The 18032-nt window shown below is 53.3% G+C and overlaps 1 protein-coding gene across 7 annotated transcripts in view; it reads left to right on the forward strand.

Moving 5' to 3' along the window:
- The first annotated feature begins 7542 nt into the window (after positions 1 to 7542).
- Positions 7543 to 18032, forward strand: part of CUX2 (cut like homeobox 2) — a 59999-nt gene continuing 49509 nt past the window's right edge. For 5 of the 7 annotated variants that reach the window (XM_056504494.1, XM_056504498.1, XM_056504496.1 and 2 more), the window contains exon 1: positions 8313 to 8488. Coding sequence is in view for 1 of the 7 variants with exons in the window: in XM_056504501.1 (XP_056360476.1) it covers positions 8120 to 8488 (369 nt within the window). In the remaining 6 variants the exon portion in view is untranslated. Of the gene's footprint in view, positions 8489 to 8620; positions 8926 to 18032 lie in introns of those variants that run through there. The other 2 variants (XM_056504501.1, XM_056504495.1) reach the window with 2 other exon arrangements.

Consider the following 18032-nt stretch of genomic DNA (forward strand, 5'->3'; position numbering starts at 1 on the left):
AAAGGTTTCAAATGCCAGAGTAGCAGAGCCAGTTCTAGTGCAGGTTGAAACATACTGATATCTTCAGCAAGAGGCTCCAGGCCCACAGTCATAGACTGGACTCAGTCATAACAGAGATATAGTAAGAATATTGCTTACATTTTTTACATAGAACAAGATAGGTTGTATGCATAGTTCTATACATAACCTGGTGTGTTAAAAAACTAGAATTCTAATAGGTTAAAGAGTGGTGGTCTGAGTTTGCATCTTAGCTTGTTGGAAAAATCCTATATAAGAGTTTGTATTGGGGAGAATTGTTGCTTTTGCCAGGGCTTTTAGCCATTTGCTTATTGCCATTGCTTTTTGCCATTGCTTTTTGAGACTGATGTGCTTTGTAATAAGATGTGCTTTGCAATAAATAGCATTTTAACTATTAGCTGCTTTGCTTATTTAAGATAACCCGATGAAGTAGGAGCCTGAGAGCTCCAGAGTTGGTGCCTTAGAGCACTGGAGGTGTGAGAACCTCACACTTTGGCACATGGATGTTTTTCCTCGCTGCTTCCAGGCGTGTTTTGGCAGCGTTGGCGTGGCCAAGCCGGAGCTGCTCAGCTGGGGGAGGCAGAGGAGCCCCCTGTCCTTGGGTCCCCTCCCTTGGGATGCTCCAGGAGCAGGAGCAGCTGCCTGGACACCGAGGCTGGGCTGGGGGGAGCATCCCACTGCAGCCCCACCCCTGAGCCCTGCGGAGGGGCTGGAGGCGGATGCTGAGCTCCCACAGAGCTGGGCAGGCACGAACAGCTCCTCTCTCATGTGTCACCCCCACTGAGGCACCTGTCACCCCGTTAAGCCAAACATTTGCTCGCCCTGGTCCCGGTGGGACGCACGCATTTAACTCTCCCAATTCCCGGGGACACATCCCGCGGTGATGACGCTCGCGCTGCCCCGACTCTGGATCAGCATTCCTACAGCAAGAGCCAAGGAACACACGGGCAGCAATCCCAAAAAACCTCTTCCATGTCTGCTGTGCTCTTGGAGCAGGATTTGTGGCTGCCGGGACCGGGCTGTTCAGTGGTTCCCTTTTGTCATCAGCCTGTTCATTTTATCTCCCCTCCCTCCCGCCCTGCCCGGGATGAGGCTGGAGGAGGATTCACGGACACGCTGACATGGGAATGGTGCTGCCAGCCCAAGGATGCCCCCCAAGCTCTGGCATGGCCATGACCCGGTGGCCGTGGTGGCCTCGCTGCCGGGCATTGTCCCCTCCGCATGGCGAGGAGGGTGGTGGGCGAGCTGGGAGGGCTGGGAACAAAAGGGATTGTGAAACCAGATCCCTGGAACTCCCAGACACTGCCCTTGTTCTCCCGGAGGTCACAAATATCGTGTTTAATCCCTGGCACTCGCCGCCCGGCTGCCACGGCCGAGCCAGCGGGGATGGCATTACGGGCAGGATTTCAGGCAGCAGGGAATTGTGTAGGGAAAAATGCCTGTGGAGGAGAAAAACTCCTGATCCGGGAATGACCATCTCGTCTGGATGGAGCTGCAGCTCAGGGAAGGGATTTCAGGACGTGTTTTGTGGTCTGTGTGAGCAAAAGGGCAGGAGAAAGAGCCGCGGGGGCAGAGCCGGGACCAGCCCCGGGCACAGCCGGGGATGAGGGGGATCAATCTCGGCACGGACGGTCCCTCGTCCTGCCAAGTTCAGCTGGATTCATCGGCCAGCCGAGCCCAATTACCTCAATTTGTGGCATTAAGGAAAAATCCATAAGCATCAGGGAAGCGATGTGTGGTGGTTTCCCAGGACGGGCTGGCCATGGAGCCACCGGCGCCGCCTGTCCCTGTCCCTGTCCCTGTCCCTGTCCCTGTCCCCGGCTCCCTGCCCGTGCTGGGGCACGGCTGGCAGAGCAGGAGGAAACCCTGGAGCTGGGGACATCTCCCAGAATGTTATTTTTTCAGGAACAACCATTTGTGCCTGTCCATCCTGGAATAAACCAGACCTGGGTCTCTCCCCGGTTTTATTTGGGGTGAAATCGTGGCTGGAGGGTGTGAAAAGTCGGCGGGGCCGAGGGTGGCACAAAAACCCGGGATGGGCATGGGGTAGAGATGGCTGCCAGGGTTTCTGCTGTGATTTGTAAGATGTTTCATCTGCTCCAGTGCTCATTTCTTGCTGTCAGCTGAAATCCTCTGCTCTGCACGGGCCGGATCCTGCTCTCTCCTGAGCATCCTGGTCCAGCCTGCAGATGGAAGCGCCTCCAGGCACATCACATCCTTCTCCTCCTGCGGATATTGGGGGGCTTGTTGGCCCCCCAGGAAAACCTGAGTGCTTTAAACACGTCTGTATGCACAAGCCTGCCTCTGGAGCCCCGTAGTGAACAAAAGAGCTGTGGGAAGTGGCTGCAGCCTGTGAATGGATGTCAAGGAAATAACACACGGATCTGCGCCACGGCAAAATCAAGCATCGCCCCTTCTTATCTGCAAAAGAGCCTGTGTTTTACATGAAAAAGCCTTTCTAATTAATAGGCCAGCCCCTCTTGAGCTCGATAAAAAATGGAGTCAAAAGGATTTGATTAACCCCCGCTCCGTGCGGGGTGTGTGCTCTGCTGAGCAGCCCTGCCCGGGGCCGATAACAGCTCCGTGCCCTGGATCCCGGCAGCATCCCGGTGCTCCGTGCCCGGGATCCCGGCAGCATCCCGGTGCTCCGTGCCCGGGATCCCGGCACCATCCCGGTGCTCCGTGCCCTGGATCCCGGCAGCATCCCGGTGCTCCGTGCCCGGGATCCCGGCAGCATCCCGGTGCTCTGTGCCCAGGATCCCGGCAGCATCCCGGTACCCGAGCTGAGCACCCTCGGAACTGCCCTGGGGCTGCCACAGCCACCCCAGACCGCCAGGATGCTCCAGAGCCAGCTCGTTCCGTGCCTGTTCTTTATGAATATCCTTTTCTCCAGCCGGTATTTTATTTTTTTTCTGTGATCAGACACATTTGACTAAACTAATACATATGTATACACTCCGGGACGTTCCCATCCAAACCAATGTAAATTACCTCTGACCAATACATTTTCCCAGGAAATCAATGCATTTTAACACTGGATAATATTTATGAAATTGAATTTTTTTTTATTGAAGCTAATGCAATTCCCTTCTGTTTTATGCATTTTTATTAAACTAATGCATTTTAAATTAAACTGTTGTATATTAACTACAATGGCTGTGGGTACTTACAGTAAAGTAATATATGTTTGCTGAAATCAATACATATTCCAAACCTGGGAATTTCCAGTTAACAAGGCTATATCAAATATAACAAATGCATGTAGCTACTTAATTCGATGCTTATATACACTGGCTGCTATATTTGTTTATTTGTAATGATTATTTTAAAAGGGGAAAGCATATTAATGATAGAAAGATAGATTCCTGTGCTGCTGGGAGCTGCAGTTGGAAGCTGCCAGAGGTGGTCACCCCATCCCTGATGCTCAAATTTGGGGTGACCCATGTGCCCTGGTGCTGGCTGGTGGCTGAAATTCATCTGCTCTGCCACAGCTGGTTTCTGTGCCCTCTGTCACATCCCTGCACCTCAGTTCCCATTGTGAGAAGTTTTGGGGACATCCTTCCCTTGCTCACCACACTCCCCCCACAGCTTCTTTCTGCTGGCAGCATCCTCAGGAGATTTTGGAGGGTTTTATCCCTCTCCCCTTGATGTTCAGAAGGTTTCCAGGTGTCACAGCTTATTCCGGACAGATTTGACGCCGCAGCTTTCCCTGATTCAGCTCGGAAAGTTGTAGCACCGTGGTTATGGGTGGGAGGATTTGCCCAGCTCAGGAATTTGGGAAAGAGCTGCCACCTGCCAAACCGAGCCGGGGAGCGGCTGGCCCGAGGATGGGGACGAGGGCAGACAATTCCTGAGCTCTGGCGTGCCCGGGGCTGTGCCCTGCACTGAGAGCAGGGGAGAAGTGGCCGCAGCATCGACAGGGGAGGCCGTAAATAGCAGCGTTATCCGCCAGCGGCGCCGGGGATGAGACTATTCGGGCGAAGCAATGAAGGAGGAAAATTAATTAAAGAGCATGTGCTAATTGTAGGGGAAATGTGCGTGCAATAAGTAGCTGAGGCAGAAAGGCGGTCGGTGAGGGGGCTCGGGCACCCTCCCCGCACACCATGGGGGGCAGCGAGGGCTGAGGGTGGGCGCAGCTCAGGGATGTCCCGCGGCACCGGGGGAGCTGTCACACCCCGAGGTGCCTCACCTGCGCTCCTGTGCCCTCCTTGTCGCTCTGCATCCCCTCACATTGACCGGTTGTGTCCCCCCGTGTCCATCCCCTGTCCCGCCGTGTCCCCCCGTGTCCCGCCGTGTCCATTCCCTGTCCCGCCGTGTCCCCCCGTGTCCATTCCCTGTCCCCCCGTGTCCCCCCTGTCCCCCCGTGTCCATTCCCTGTCCCCCCGTGTCCAATCCCTGTCCCCGGCCCGGCCCGTGGGGACGCGCTGCAGCTCCAGCAGTGGCCGCCAGGTGGCGATGTTGTAGCGGGCGCTGCTCGGTCCCGGCGGGAGGGAGAGAGGAAAGGGATGGAATGGGATGGAATGGGATGGAATGGGATGGAATGGGATGGAATGGGATGGAATGGGATGGAATGGGATGGAATGGGATGGAATGGGATGGGGGAAAGATGGGGGAAAGGGATGGGGGAAAAGAATGGGAAAAAGGACGGGGGAAAGGGGTGGGGAACGGGATGGGGAAAGGGATAGGGGAAAGGGATGGGGAAAAGGGATTGAATGCGATGGGAAAGAAGGGATGGAGGGAGAGGAGGAAAAGGAGAGGGGAGAAGAGCAGAGGGAGAGGGAAGAAGGGCTGCAGGGAGAGGCGGCGTGGTCATGAAGCTCCATCATCTGTGGTAATGGGATTCTGTGCTGTCACAGAACCAGGGAACGGTTTGGGTGGGAAGGGACCTCACTTGTACCTCACAGCTGCGGAGAATCCTGAATCCCTGAGCTGGCAGAGCCCTGGGATGGCTTTTCCCATTGGAGGAGACAAAACCCCAGCAGTGGGAGCACAGGGAGGACAGCAGGACCTCTGCCAGGACTTCAGCAGGACCAAAGCTGCTGTGGGACAGCTGAGAGGGGCTGCACTGCCTCCCCCTGCAGGAGAAGGGGAATTCACTTCCATACCTCCCCCACGGCCACGGGGACGTTTGCTCACAGATGGGTCAGTAAACCAGGTGGGATGGGTGGTTTTGCTGGAAGAGCTGGTTCCTCTCTGGGTCACCACCAGCACTGGCTCACCATCAGCAGCTCTAGGACATTGCCCCTCGGCTGCCGAATGGGGCCAGATCACCTCACAAAGGAGTGCCATGGATCGCAAACAGGCAGGAAGGCAGGAATAAATTAATGCCAGGAACGGGAGTGTGCTGGATTTTTTTTTTTTTTTTTTAAAAGTACACAGAAAAGCCCCTTCCATATTTTAATTAAAAGCCTTTCAGGAGAGGAGGCAAGGGGCTGCCATTTACAACGGGCTATTGTCAGGCGCACAAAGCAAACGGGGCTGCAGACAAACTGATTTATTAACCTGCGCCTGGCGGCGCTCCCCGGGGCGGGGGAGCCTCTGCGCAGGGGGGTGGCAGCACCGGGGTCCCCCTGCTCTCCCCGGGGTGCCCCAGGGTCAGGGGCAGCACCCCAGGGGACACAGGGGACACGGCTGGGCTGTGCCACCCCGCAGCTCTCCGTCCCTCCGGGTGGCACAGGGTGCAGCCCCTCTCCTCTTCCTTGCAGCTCCCATTGATTTCTTAATGATTTGGCCAAACAGGAACATTCCTCCGAAGCCCACAATTTAATTTGCTCACCAAAGATGCCAAGTTAGTTTTATTCCTGATTTATGAGCAGGCTCCTGTGTTCCCTGGGCAGCAGAGCAGGGTGGTGATTTATGGGGGTGAGATCAGAAGATCCCTGCCTGGGACCTGTCCCGGTGGTGTCCCACAGCAGATCCCAGGAGCACCTTGGTCACAATCCCTGTTGCTGGCCTGGAGAGGAACCAGCTCTCCCCCAGCAAAACCACCCATCCCACCTTGGTTTACTGACCCATCTATGAACAAACCTCCCCGTGGCCCTGGGGGAGGCATGGAAAGGAATTCCCACATGGGATCTCCCCTTGCACAGCCTCTGCTCCCACTCCTGGCTAATTACAGCCTCATTAAACCAGAGGTGAAGCAGTTTCCTGGCACCACCCAGCAGCCCCAATCTCATTACAAACCTCAATCACTCCCAGCGGTTTCCACTCCCTGATTTTTATTATTTGGGGGATATTTATAGTGCTTGGATTTCCAGAGCAAAGTTGAAGCTTTGACCTGTGTGCCCCCCAAGCAGGAGCAGCACCTGGGCACTCATGGTTGGGGTCTCAGAGCATCCATGGAATTTGCTGTTGATGCCACCAGGGCTGGGATTTCAGCTCAGGATTTTCATCTGAGTTTGTGGCAGGATCATAAGAAGGATTTGCCCCTTTTTTTCCAGCCAGCTCTGAAGGTTGGGAAGATGCTGGTGCAGGGCTCACAGGAACATCCAGGCTCTCTCTGACACAAACTGCCTCAGCTCCTGCAAATCTTTCTTTGAACTTTGATTTTCTGTTCACTTGTTCTTCTGCCTGAGGCGTTTTGCAATTGTGGGATTGTGAGCGGCTCAGAGTTCTCTGAGTGGAAGAGATGAGAAGAGCAAGATCATTTCCTGGCTGTTTGTGCTGCAGTGTGGGGCCAAGGTCACTTTGGGTGTCTGCCTCACCCTTTAGGACAATTTTCCTGGCCCAGGAGCAGACCTGTCCCTGTGACAATCAAAGCACCTGCAGGGCAGGCTGCAGTTTGAAGGGTGTCCCTTTTCTTTGGCGTTTTCTGAACTCAAAATGTGCTTTTTGGTGGAATCCCAAGAGCCCTACAAAAAGGACCAGCAGCAGGGTGATACCTGGGCAGTGAGGGACTGCTTCCTCCCCAGCCAAGCACTGCAAGATTTGCTGGAGCAAGGAGAGTTTTAGGAGCAGTGAAGGATTACAAGTGGCCACTGCCCTTCTGGGTTTGTCTATGCTGCCCATCTGAGCACAGAGATCCAAAGGGAACAAGTAAGACAAAGGGACCAGGATAGCAATAAACATCCTGCCCTCATCATCTCTGTTTTGGAGGCAAAACAGCCCCTGGGAACATTTTGGGACTCCCTCCATGGGGTGGTGGTGGGCAGTGTTTGCCCGTGCTGGGTGTGGGGTTGTGACAGCCAGGCAGGAGCCCCCAGGAGCAGAGATGAACCTGCACAACAGCCTGGGGCGTTCCCTGCTCCTTGGCAGGGATATTAAACCTCTGCATTTGCTTGGTCTGCAAATCCCTGCCTGCAAAACGCACCCGAGGGGCAGCTCTGTCCTTCTCTGCTCAAAATTGAGCCGTGGCCAGTGGGGCTGGGGTCCCTCCAGCACAAACACAGCACGGCTCTGCTGGGAGGTACCACTTCCCCAGGGGATTGGGAATTAATCCTCCAAGCCCTTTGGATGCTGGTGTGGTCAGTAAAACAGTCTATGGAGCGACTTGATGCAGAAAATGTGAAGTTAATTTTTTTCTATTTTTGGTGTGGAAGCAGAGATGGAATTTCTGGGACAGGTGTTGTCAGTGCCTAGATGCTGGGCTCTGCTGAAGTTGGTTGGATTCTTCAGAGCCGTTGAGAAATTTAAAAACACAGCCCCAAACCAGCGTGAATTCGGGGTATTTGAGAATTTGGGGTGTTTCTGGCTGTGCAGCTCTGGGAGCGTGTTTGCTGTAGCCATTCCCAGCAGGTCAGAGGCGCTGGAAGGGTCAGATTAGACAGAAAAAAATCCAAACAAACCTGGAAAAGTTTAACCGGCGGCTTCCGGCTGGCGATTTTTCCAGCTTAAAAAACCCTTAATTTGACCGGGAAAAAAAAATCCATCGCCCGGGGGACTCCCGGGACTGAGACCCGCGAGGGGGGTGTGTCCAGGAGGCGCGGGGGGCGATGCTCGGAGGTGACCCCTGGGGGGACAGGGGTGGTCCAGGGGGGTCCCCCATCCCTCCTCCCGGCGGGGCCGCCCCCGGTGGGGACGGGCGGGCACAGGGGCGGCCCCCGCTCCCTCCGCACCGCTCCGCGCCCCTCCGCGGCACCGGGCTCCCGCAAGATGGCCGCCGATGTGCGATCGATGTGTCGATACCGGACACGGTTCGGTGCCCGCCGGCTCCAGGTCGGTGGCGGCGGCGGCGGCGGGCGCGGAGCTGGCGGCGGGAGGGAGGGATGGAGGGAAGGAGGGAGGGATGGGGGCGGCCGCCCGGATCACTCCCCCCCGCTTCTCCCCGTCCCTCCCTCTCCCCCCGCGCCCGGCCCCCTCCCTCCGCCCGCCCTTCCCCATCGATAGGTATCAGAAATTGATCCCCGCCGCCGCCGCCGCCGCTCTTTGTTCGGCGCCGCCCGCCCGGGAGCCTGGAGCGGAGCATGGAGCGGCAGCGCTAGCGGCGATGGAGCCGCGATGGAGCCCCGGCCCCCGCCCCGCCGCCCCCGAGGTGACAGCAGGGCCGAGGGGCGGCCGCCGCTCCGCCCCGGCGGGAGGGAGCGAGGGAGGGAGCGAGGAAGAGGAGGGAGGGAGGGAAGTTGCGCGGGATGAAGTTGCGGGGAGCGCGGCCCCCCCCGCGCCGCCCCGCCAAGTTTGCGGCGCTCCCCGCCCGCCCGGCCGAGCCGCAGGTGCCCGCGGGCCGCGGGGATGGACGCGGGCGCGGCGGAGCGGGGCTGCCCCGAGCCCCGACGCCCTCCCATTGTTATCCGGTGTGCGGGGCCGCTGCGGGGGCTCGGCCAGCCCTGAGCGCCGGGAGGGCGGTCGGTGCCGGGCGCTGCTGCTCGGACCGGGGATGGATGCGGCGGGGGAGCGGCGGCTCCTTTGTGGCTCCGGGCAGGTCACGGCCGCCGTATCCCACCGTGGTTCCCTCGGTCTGTGAAATTCCCGGTAAGTCCTTTGTTACCGTGTGCGGGGGAAGGTTGCCAGGGGCTGCTGACAGTTTGTGACCTTAAATACGCACCTTAAATGAGAGGCGGGTAATTAACACAATGGCTCTCCCAACATAATGGGATGAAAGCCAACCTGGAGCCGCTACAACAACCGAAACGCGCATTTCCATGGATATTAAATGGGTTTATCCCTGTAGGATATTCCGGAGTTTAAAATGCAGCGTGCTTCGGATGGGAGTAAACAAATTGAAATGCGATTTATGGGGCTCCGGTGCTGGATCAACAGTTCCAGCATTTAATACATTTTGGCTTTTAAGCAGATTATGTGCTGCATCTGCGCTACGCGACCCGAAAAGTACCGCAGGTACCGCGGCCGGTGGGTTTGCCATGACTGCTCAGTTCTGGCATTGTGGCCGGGAAGGGATTACGGCTCTAAGCGCTTCGGATACAAAAGCGTTCCTCGCTAAATCGCGCTAATGACTTTTCCTGGGTGCGCGCAGAACCTTTATTTAAAGATAAATATTGGCAGCTACTTGGCCGTGGGTCTGTCGGGGCCGAACTTTGCCGGAGGGAGAGGTGGGCTGGGAGGTGGCGGCTCTCCTTCCTTCCTTCCTTCCTTCCTTGCTTCCTTCCTCCCTTCCCCGCCGTTCCGCCTGGCCGGTGCCTGTGGCTGGGTGCAGAGCTGGAGAGGGAGCAGTGGGGATTGACTTCTGTCCAGGCAGCAGTTCTGGATCACGTTGGGAAAGGTGACCTTGTGCCAGCTTGGCCTAATGCCCTCCATTAAAAACAAAACAAAACAAAACAAAACAAAAAAAAAAAAAAAGAAGAAAACAAGAAGACGGGAAAAAAAAATAAAAGGACGGCAAGCAATCCATTTATAATTCTTCCTAGAGCTTTCTCCTTTTTTTTTTTTTTTTTTTTTTTTTTTTTTCCTTCCTTTTTAATGGATGTGTCTGAGCAGCTCTGGTGGCCTGGGGCTGGCCAGGAATGGCAGAGTTTGAGCCTCCCTGATGAATGGTGGGCATATGGAAAACACAGGGATAATGTGGGACTCGGCAGCGCTCGGATCGAAGCGGCGCTGAGCCCTTTTACGGCACGGAGCCGCGGAAATGAGCAGAGATAAAATTCTATCAAAGATAATACCAGACGTATTTCACCGGGTTATGAGATTGCTTTATTGTGTACATTACTAATGCAGGATTTTTTTACGGCTTTCTTGTGTGTGGTAGTCGGAGCGGGATTCATACCTTCGTGGGGTTTTTGGGGTTTAATTTGCTTGGGGTTTATCGCGTTCTGGTTGGCACTGTGTGGATTTATGGGATGCTCCATGCGCTGGATGCTGCTCTAATCCAACCCATTCCCAGTTAAAACGGCAAAAAAATGGGCGAGAGTTGCGAGCTCTGATTTGGGGTAATAAATACAACGGCGAGCCAGAGCGATTAGAGCCATCTTTTATAAATGTCTTCACATCTCATTATGCAGATGAGCTCTGGCTACACTGCTCCAAGCCTTTGGTTCTCCTCGAATAAAATGTTCTTGGGTTTATTTCCCGGAATGCAAATGCTCTCTCCGCGTGCCGGAGTTGGGCAGAAACTTTGGTGGTTCTGCCGGATGGAGAGCCAGGAGCCTGGGAGCCTGGTCTGGTTGATGAAATGTTTTTGCTGTTTAAAGTTTAGGGGAGAAGGAGTTAAAAAAAATAAAAAATACACACAACTGTGGATGTGATTAAAATATTATAACCTTATGATATTCTGAAGTGCATAAATTTTACATATCAGCTACAGAGGGAGTTTAGACATCCATTAAATGATATGACAGCTTGACTTATCTAAATGTGCATCATTTAACAATGTGTCAAAATTCTGCTTTATATAGACGACAGCAGTAAATAAGCTATCAGTCCTCTTGGCTGGAGCTTAATTCCTGGAGCTTGGACTGATAAACTTAACTGCATTCTTGTGGAGCAGCAGGGTAAACCTGGGGGGAGGCCGGGGTGTTTTTGGGGCTGTGAATGGGGGAGCTTCACCTCTGCAATGCCCTGGGTGCTCTGGGTTTTTATGGAGAGACTGGTGGGATGTTCCAGTTTCCTCCAAGACCCAACACCTTCCTGCTGGAGGGTGGGATGGTGGCTGTGGTCACTGTGCCCAAGGGAAAGCAGGGGGAACCCAAGCAGGCTCTGAGCGCCCCCATCTCAGAGGGATTTTTGTCTTTCCGAGCTGAAATCTCCGGGTTTGTGGAAGCACAGCCTGTGCCCGGGGCTGGCTGAGAAGCCTTGTGAGGTTGGGAATGCAGCTTGTGCTTTCCAGTGGCTGCAGCTGCTGTGGGTGCAGCGGGGCGTGGGGAGCACTGGCTGCAGAATCATCTGGTTTGAACAATTAATCTGAATTTGGGCGCAGCCGGGGCAGATGTCTGTCTCATGGTTGGCTTGGCTCTTGTCTGATGGCTGTGGGCTCCTCCTGGGAGCTTCCCAGAGACCAGAACTCTTCAGGTGGATTCTCTGCTGTCTCCTGCAGGGCTGTGCCCTGTTGGTGGGGACACAAGTGGCGCTTCTGTCCTGCAGCCAGGAGCTCGGCGTGCTCAGGGATGGAGGTGCAGCTGAATGGGTCAGTGAAACGTAGCTGATGCTCCAGCATCAACAAGTTCAAACCTTGCTCTTGGGAGGACTCAGGTGTTTTGAAATGTCACTGTCATTCAGGTGGTGTCCCTTTCCTCTGTGCCTCCACTGCAGCTCCTTCCTTGGGACAGCCTGAGGTGACAATCCCCAAATCCTTTATTAATACCTGATATTTCTACTATTTCCATATATATGAAGGGAGGAGGGGATGGGCTGTGTTTCTGGTCCCACCTGCTCTGAGGTCAGGGTTGAGCATCGCTGGAAAGTCAGGCTGTGAAGTTCCTGAAGTGAAATCTGTTTTTTTTTTTTTTTTTCTGGCTGAATAATTGAGATGCTGCCAGACAAGAAGAGCTGCGGAAAATGAGAGTTTATCTTTAGCACCACAGTTCTCACTTTAGAAACTGGTGACCCCAATTCCAGCCTGGAGAGTGACTTCTTCCCTAATTAATAAATCCATTAATTAATTGTGTGCGTGCTGCAGCCCATTAGAGATGTACATGCTGGCCTCCTGATCCAGTTTAGTGGATTGTCTCTGTGGCCTTGGAAGCAGAGGGGGGAAAAAAGGGATTGTGACCATGAGGCAGCTAGGGGACAGGGATGGAAATACAATTTGATTTTGGGCACAAGCCCACCCTGGGTGATGCTCCAGCTTGCAGAGGGGAGGGCTCAGGGTGCTGTGCCCACTGAAATGGGGCAGCAGTGAGGGGTGGGGGTCGTGGGGTGCCCCTTGTGTCGATCCCTGCAGGATGGGCAGGGCTGGGCACAGCTCCTGGGCCACGGGTGGAGCAGAATGCTAAAGCCTTGGGCCATGTGAATTATTATTTATGACCAGATTAGGAAGCAGAGCACTCCCAGTCCTTGCTGAACTCGAGATCCTCAGAAGAGCCTGGAGCTCACCGTGCATCTCCCTCCATATGTTGGCACAGGAGCTGCTCCCTTCAGTTAATTTTTCTTGCTGTCTGCAGAGGCCTGGAATAAAAATACAGGCAAATTGTTGTGTGTGCTGGTCCCAGGGCTCCTGTTCTCTCTGCTGAATGGAAGTTGGCTGTTGGCAAAAGGAGCATCTTTAAATGAAGGAGGCTTTGCTTGCCTATGGGTTTTAGGGGCTCCAGGGGTTCCTCTGCTCCCCCATTTTCCATTCCTGGTTTTGCTGTCTGGAGAAAATCGCTGCTTTTGGGTTCCCAGAGGTGGCTGCATGTCCCAAAGGACAGCAGTGGTGCTTCTCCCCTCCTCCCTTGAGTGCTGGTGTCACATCCCTGGCTGCAGGAATTCCCACATCCCGAATTTCAGGGAATTGTCCTGGGAGCTGCCAACAAAACACAGCAAATTGAAATTACAGGGCCATTGTTGGCAGGGAGGGAAGGTGAGCAGCAGCATCCTGCTCCTCAGCATGCCTAGAAATGGGATTTATTTAGGATTTGCAGGCCATGGGTGTGAGCTCCCCCCACACCTGAGCTCAGGACAGAACCCACAGTGCAGCTCCTGGTGTAGCACATTCCCTCAGGGATTGGAAAAGGCACATTAGAGACATCCATTCCCCCCAAAAAACCTGGGTGAAGTTTCTCAGAACATTTTGTACCATCCTGCTCCTATTACCGAAAGATGTAATTCCCCAACTTGGGAGATAATAAGCAGGTATTGACTTCTGCTGGGGTCATTATCAAGATTTATTCAGTCAATATGGCTCCTTGGGTCAATAAATCTTGAGGTTGATAAAGGAGGAATATATACTTGCAGACTTTATTAAAAAGTTTTCCCCTTTTGTAACACTTTTTCCTGTGTGTTGCAACAGGATCTGTGACTGAGTTTTTTTTAATTCCTTTTTTTTTTTTTTTTTTTTCCTTTGGTGGTGCATGTTTTCCTGCAGCTTTTGGTCTGTCTTTCCAAGGCAGCAGGATTTGGCCCTGTACTGGTTCTGCTTTGCTGGAGATCCCTTTTAAGCTTCTCCTGGCTTGACTCTGCTGGGTGAGGATTTTGGGGGAAATATTCAATATTCCCACCATTAGTGGGTTTTTAAGAGATTCCTTGGATGCACCAACACCTCCTCCCAAAATGGATTTGATGCCTTTTATTCTTTAACACAGCCTTGCTGTTTAATTATTTTTTGGACTACTTTGGTGCAGCACTGAGTGATTTCCCCAAAGCTGCCCCGGCACCCCTGAGCCCTGACTTTGCTGTGCTTTAAACGAGCGTGGGGCCGATTTAATATTTAACACAGGCGTGTGCCTGTGCCAGCCAGTCCTCCTGCAACACAGATTCCCAAAAAAGTAAATAACCAATTTGAACCCTGGGTAAATATTCCTCTGGTGGGAGCTGTGCCGTGCGTCAGCTGCTCCGAGCGCGCCGCTGTTGCCTTTGGTAACGCTCCCGTGGTTTTACACCAAAGTCAGGACCTCCAGCATCCTTTGTTTTCTTCCACTGGGATAACATAATAAAGTATTACCTGGTGCTGGCAGCAGGGCTTGTAATGTGTGCTGTAAGCTGGGGTGTTATTGCTCAGCCTGGCTGCAGAGGACATTTATTCCTTATTAATCAGGCTGGCGGGGAGAGCTGCTGCACAAACATTGCTGCATCCCTGGGTCAGCATCACCCCTCCTGTCCCCTCAGTGTCTTGGCTGAGGGAGGAGCTGTTGGCTCTGTGGGGCACAGTTTGGGCTAAAAGCTCCCTGTGATGCCATCAGGGCAGCTGGGATGGGGTGAGTGGAGGATGGTGCCCTCCAGGAGAAAGGCTGGTGGGGGCCCCCTGGAGCTGTCCCTTGGGATGGTGGGGCTAAACTCCATCCAGGGGAGGGTTAGGTTGGATATCAGGGAAAGGTTCAGTCCCCAGAGGGTGCTGGGGCACTGAACAGGCTCCCTGGAGAGTGCCAGAGCTCCAGGAGTGTTTGGACAACACTGCCAGGGTGGAATTGTTGTGGTGTCTGTGCAGCCCCATGATCGTTTTGGGTCATTTCCAACTCAGGACACTCTGTGATTCTGTGAGTCTGTGGGGTCTGTGCCCCTGAGTGGCTGCTGGGATGGGATGGGATGGGATGGGATGGGATGGGATGGGATGGGATGGGATGGGATGGGATGGGATGGGATGGGATGGGATGGGATGGGGATGGGATGGGATGGGACGGATGCGGTGCTGTGGCTGCGCCGCTCCGGTTCCTTCCTCTGGCACCAGACACGGGCTGGGCTTTGCCGATGCCAAGCACCCAAAGTGCTGCCAGCCCCGTTCCTGGCAGGGCTGAGGGCTGGCAGGTGCCTGGGCTGTGCCCTGGGCATGGCTCCAGCACGTGTCCAGGCATCCCGGGCCAGGCTGCGCTCGGCACGCGTCTCCCGCCGCCGCGCTTTCCTCTGGAATAAAAGCAGCTAATTAACATTATTCTTTAATTATTGCCTTTATCAACAAGGGGTCTGCTTTATACCAGCAGGATAGTCGCTTTCCTTTCCACTACCCAAGCGAATGCTTCAATTCCTGTTGCTTTTGAAATGAATTTGATGTCATCTGCCCATTGTCACTTAATGGGGACACTTGGGTAATGACTGTGAGCTCCAGCCCTGTTAGCAGCACTGCGAGCGTGTAATTTAGCCCCTTAGGCAACAGTACTTTTGAAATCTCTGGATAGTTTTGAACTCTCTGTTCTTAATTAAATATGCAATTTTTCACGGTAACCAGGTTAATTCTTTTGTGTTGTGTTGTAATACTGTTAGGAATTTTCATAGTTCTTATTAAACATTATTCAGGCATTGTGAATTCCATAATTAAAAAAAATGAAAAGAACAAAGCTTGATTCACTTCTTTCTTTTCCCTGGTTAATTTATCAAATGAATTTTGCAAATTTTTCTTTTTCTCCCCAGACAGCATGCCAAGTGTTTTAAAGGGGAAGGATTTAATTGCTCTGTAGGGATTGGTTGGTTATGAAGGATTTGGCTGTTTGATTAGTAAACCCTATTGGGAATGGTTTAATGCTCCATGATCTTAAAAATTGTCTGATTGTGAGGCTCTCCAAGGATGTTTCCTCTCTTCCTTATGTATGGCAAAGGCTTTGCACAAGTGTGATTATGGGATGGGGAGGAGGGAGCTGAGGTTGGAGCTGGGTGAGCTGGGCTGCCCTGGCCAGGAGGAGGAGGAGGATGGTGAGGAAAACCTGCAGCTGTTCCTGTGGATCCCTGCAGATTGTGGGAATGGATCCCTGGCTGGGCCAGGATGGGGCTGCTCCAGGCTGGGTCCATCACTCAGCTCCTCCTCCAAGGCTCGCTGCCTGTTTTACCTTGTAATAGAATGGAATTTTATGGAATAGTTGGTTTATTGAGAGGCAAAACCCTGCTGTGCTGTCCATGCCTGAATCTCTCTGGTATCCCTGGGCACACCCCTGTAAGGATGCAGGTGTGGCTGTGGATCCATGCACGAGCAGGGATGTGGGGATGCAGCTGCCTGGTACCCCAAAGCAGGGGACCCCCCCTGCTCTGCCCGTGGGGATGTCCAGCCAGGAGCCTTTATCCAGGCAAGCTTTAAAAAAGGATAAAACCACTCAGTTTCTGCTGGTTTCTGGTCCTCTTTGGATCCAGAACTGATGGAGGTGATGTCTGTGCACTGATATTGAGGCTGCAGGGACACCAATGTGCCAGATAGGGCACAGTGCTCCAAAATCCCTGCTGGGAAAGAGCCTGGGCTTCCCTCCCAGAGTGTCCAGGAGCATCCCTGTGGGCACTGCCAGTGCTGCTCTGTGTTGGTTTTAAAGCCCTTTTGGATTTAATATAGAGGAAAAAAAAAGACAATATTTAGTGTTTTTAGCCATAAGGTGCACCCTGGTGTTGTGGGGTGAAGGATGGTGGTGCCTCACTGTTAAATAACAGAACAGCAGAGTGGTGCTGGCACCCAGTGGGATTTTGGGGGGAGCAGGAGGGGTTTTGGCTCCTGCCTGGAGCATCCCTGGGAGCTGCAGCCCAGCCAGGATCAATCATGGCCAGTCTGAGGGGGCTCCCCAGGGTTTATTTGGGCTTTAAGGAGAGGTCAGAGAGTCATTACACTTATAAATATATTACGATTTAAGAGAAGAGCTGTCATTATCTTTGAACTTGGTTTATGTGGCGCCAGTTTTTCCCCATTCTGATCCCAGCCAGGAGGATGAGCCAGGCTGGGGCAGCAGCTGGACAGCTTGGGGGAGGAAATAAAGGATTCAGCAGTGCTGGGCAGGGGGGCTTTGCCTCAAAAAGCTTTAAAACTGCTGCTTTCCCCCAAAACCTGGAGGAAGATGTTAGTTTGGGGTTTGGGGAACTGGGTGATGCTGTGGTGGTGCAGCCAGCAGTGATCCTGGGTTGGAGTCAGTGTCAGAGCTGGGGTTTCTCTGTATCATCATTTTTTGGGTGTTTTTGGGGAGGGACAAGTCAGCAGCACATGGTGCCCTGGTGTGACCAGGTGGGAACTTCACCAACCCACAAAGAGAAATCCAAGATGCCACCAAGCAGTGGCATCACCCCATGGTGAGCATTGCTAGGTTGAGCAGCATGGACAGGGATGCCAATGGGGCTTAAAAATAAGGATTTAAATCAAGATAAATCCCAGTTATTTCCTGTTCCTCATGGCTGAGTGAGGCACTGAGCTGGGCTGAAGCAGGGACACAAACCATTTGTTCTGGGGGTGACACAGGACTGGAGCAGACACCAGCAGGACTGAGGAGTTCCACTCCCCACAGGGCTGTGCTGAAGCCGGAAAGTCACTTAAAACCAAAAAAAAAAAGTCCAAAAAAAAAAGAAAAATAGTCGACATTTGCAAGGAGAAGGCGAGCAGATGCCAGTAATGTATTCCCAGGCATGACACAGAGTGGCAGTGTGTCATGAACCGTGTCCCCAGGGACCCCTGGCTCTGTGATATTGGCTTTAACCCCCACCAGCCCCAGCCAGGGCGAGAATTCATCAGCCTTACGGGCACTGCTCTTGGACTGCTGAATAATTTACAGCTGCAGAGCCCAGCCAGGTTCAGGTCATTGGGGTTCATGGGTTAATAACAGGTTTGGTTTTTGTTGTCAGCATCTGCCTTGATAACATATGAAAGAATCCTATTCCGTTGATTAGATTTTGAAATGGATCAATTTTTAATCAGCAGAACATCTGACTCACTCAATAAGAGGAGCGTGGTGGAGACAGGACGAGGGGCTCGTTATTTACAGGATTGTTTGTTTTTACTGATACGCAAATCCTCGCTGGGGCTGGAGCCTCCCCCCCCTTCCCTCGCCCTGGCTCCCCCAAAATAAATCTCTGGGATTATCCTGCAGCCTCGTGCCAGGTATTTGATCCATCTACTGATTGGGTGGGAAATCCATGCTGCTGCTCAGGGCATGATGGAGCTTTGATTTAACTATCTTGTTATCAATGGAAAACATTTATTTATAAAATCTTAGACAATTTTATATTTTGGGGGTGTTTTGTTCAGCTTTTCCTGAGCATCCTGCATGGAGCTCCTCTCCTCAAGGACCACCAGGATGAGCTTGTGGGTGCTGGGAGAG

Source organism: Oenanthe melanoleuca, chromosome 15, assembly GCF_029582105.1.
Source record: "Oenanthe melanoleuca isolate GR-GAL-2019-014 chromosome 15, OMel1.0, whole genome shotgun sequence".
Taxonomy (NCBI): domain Eukaryota; kingdom Metazoa; phylum Chordata; class Aves; order Passeriformes; family Muscicapidae; genus Oenanthe; species Oenanthe melanoleuca.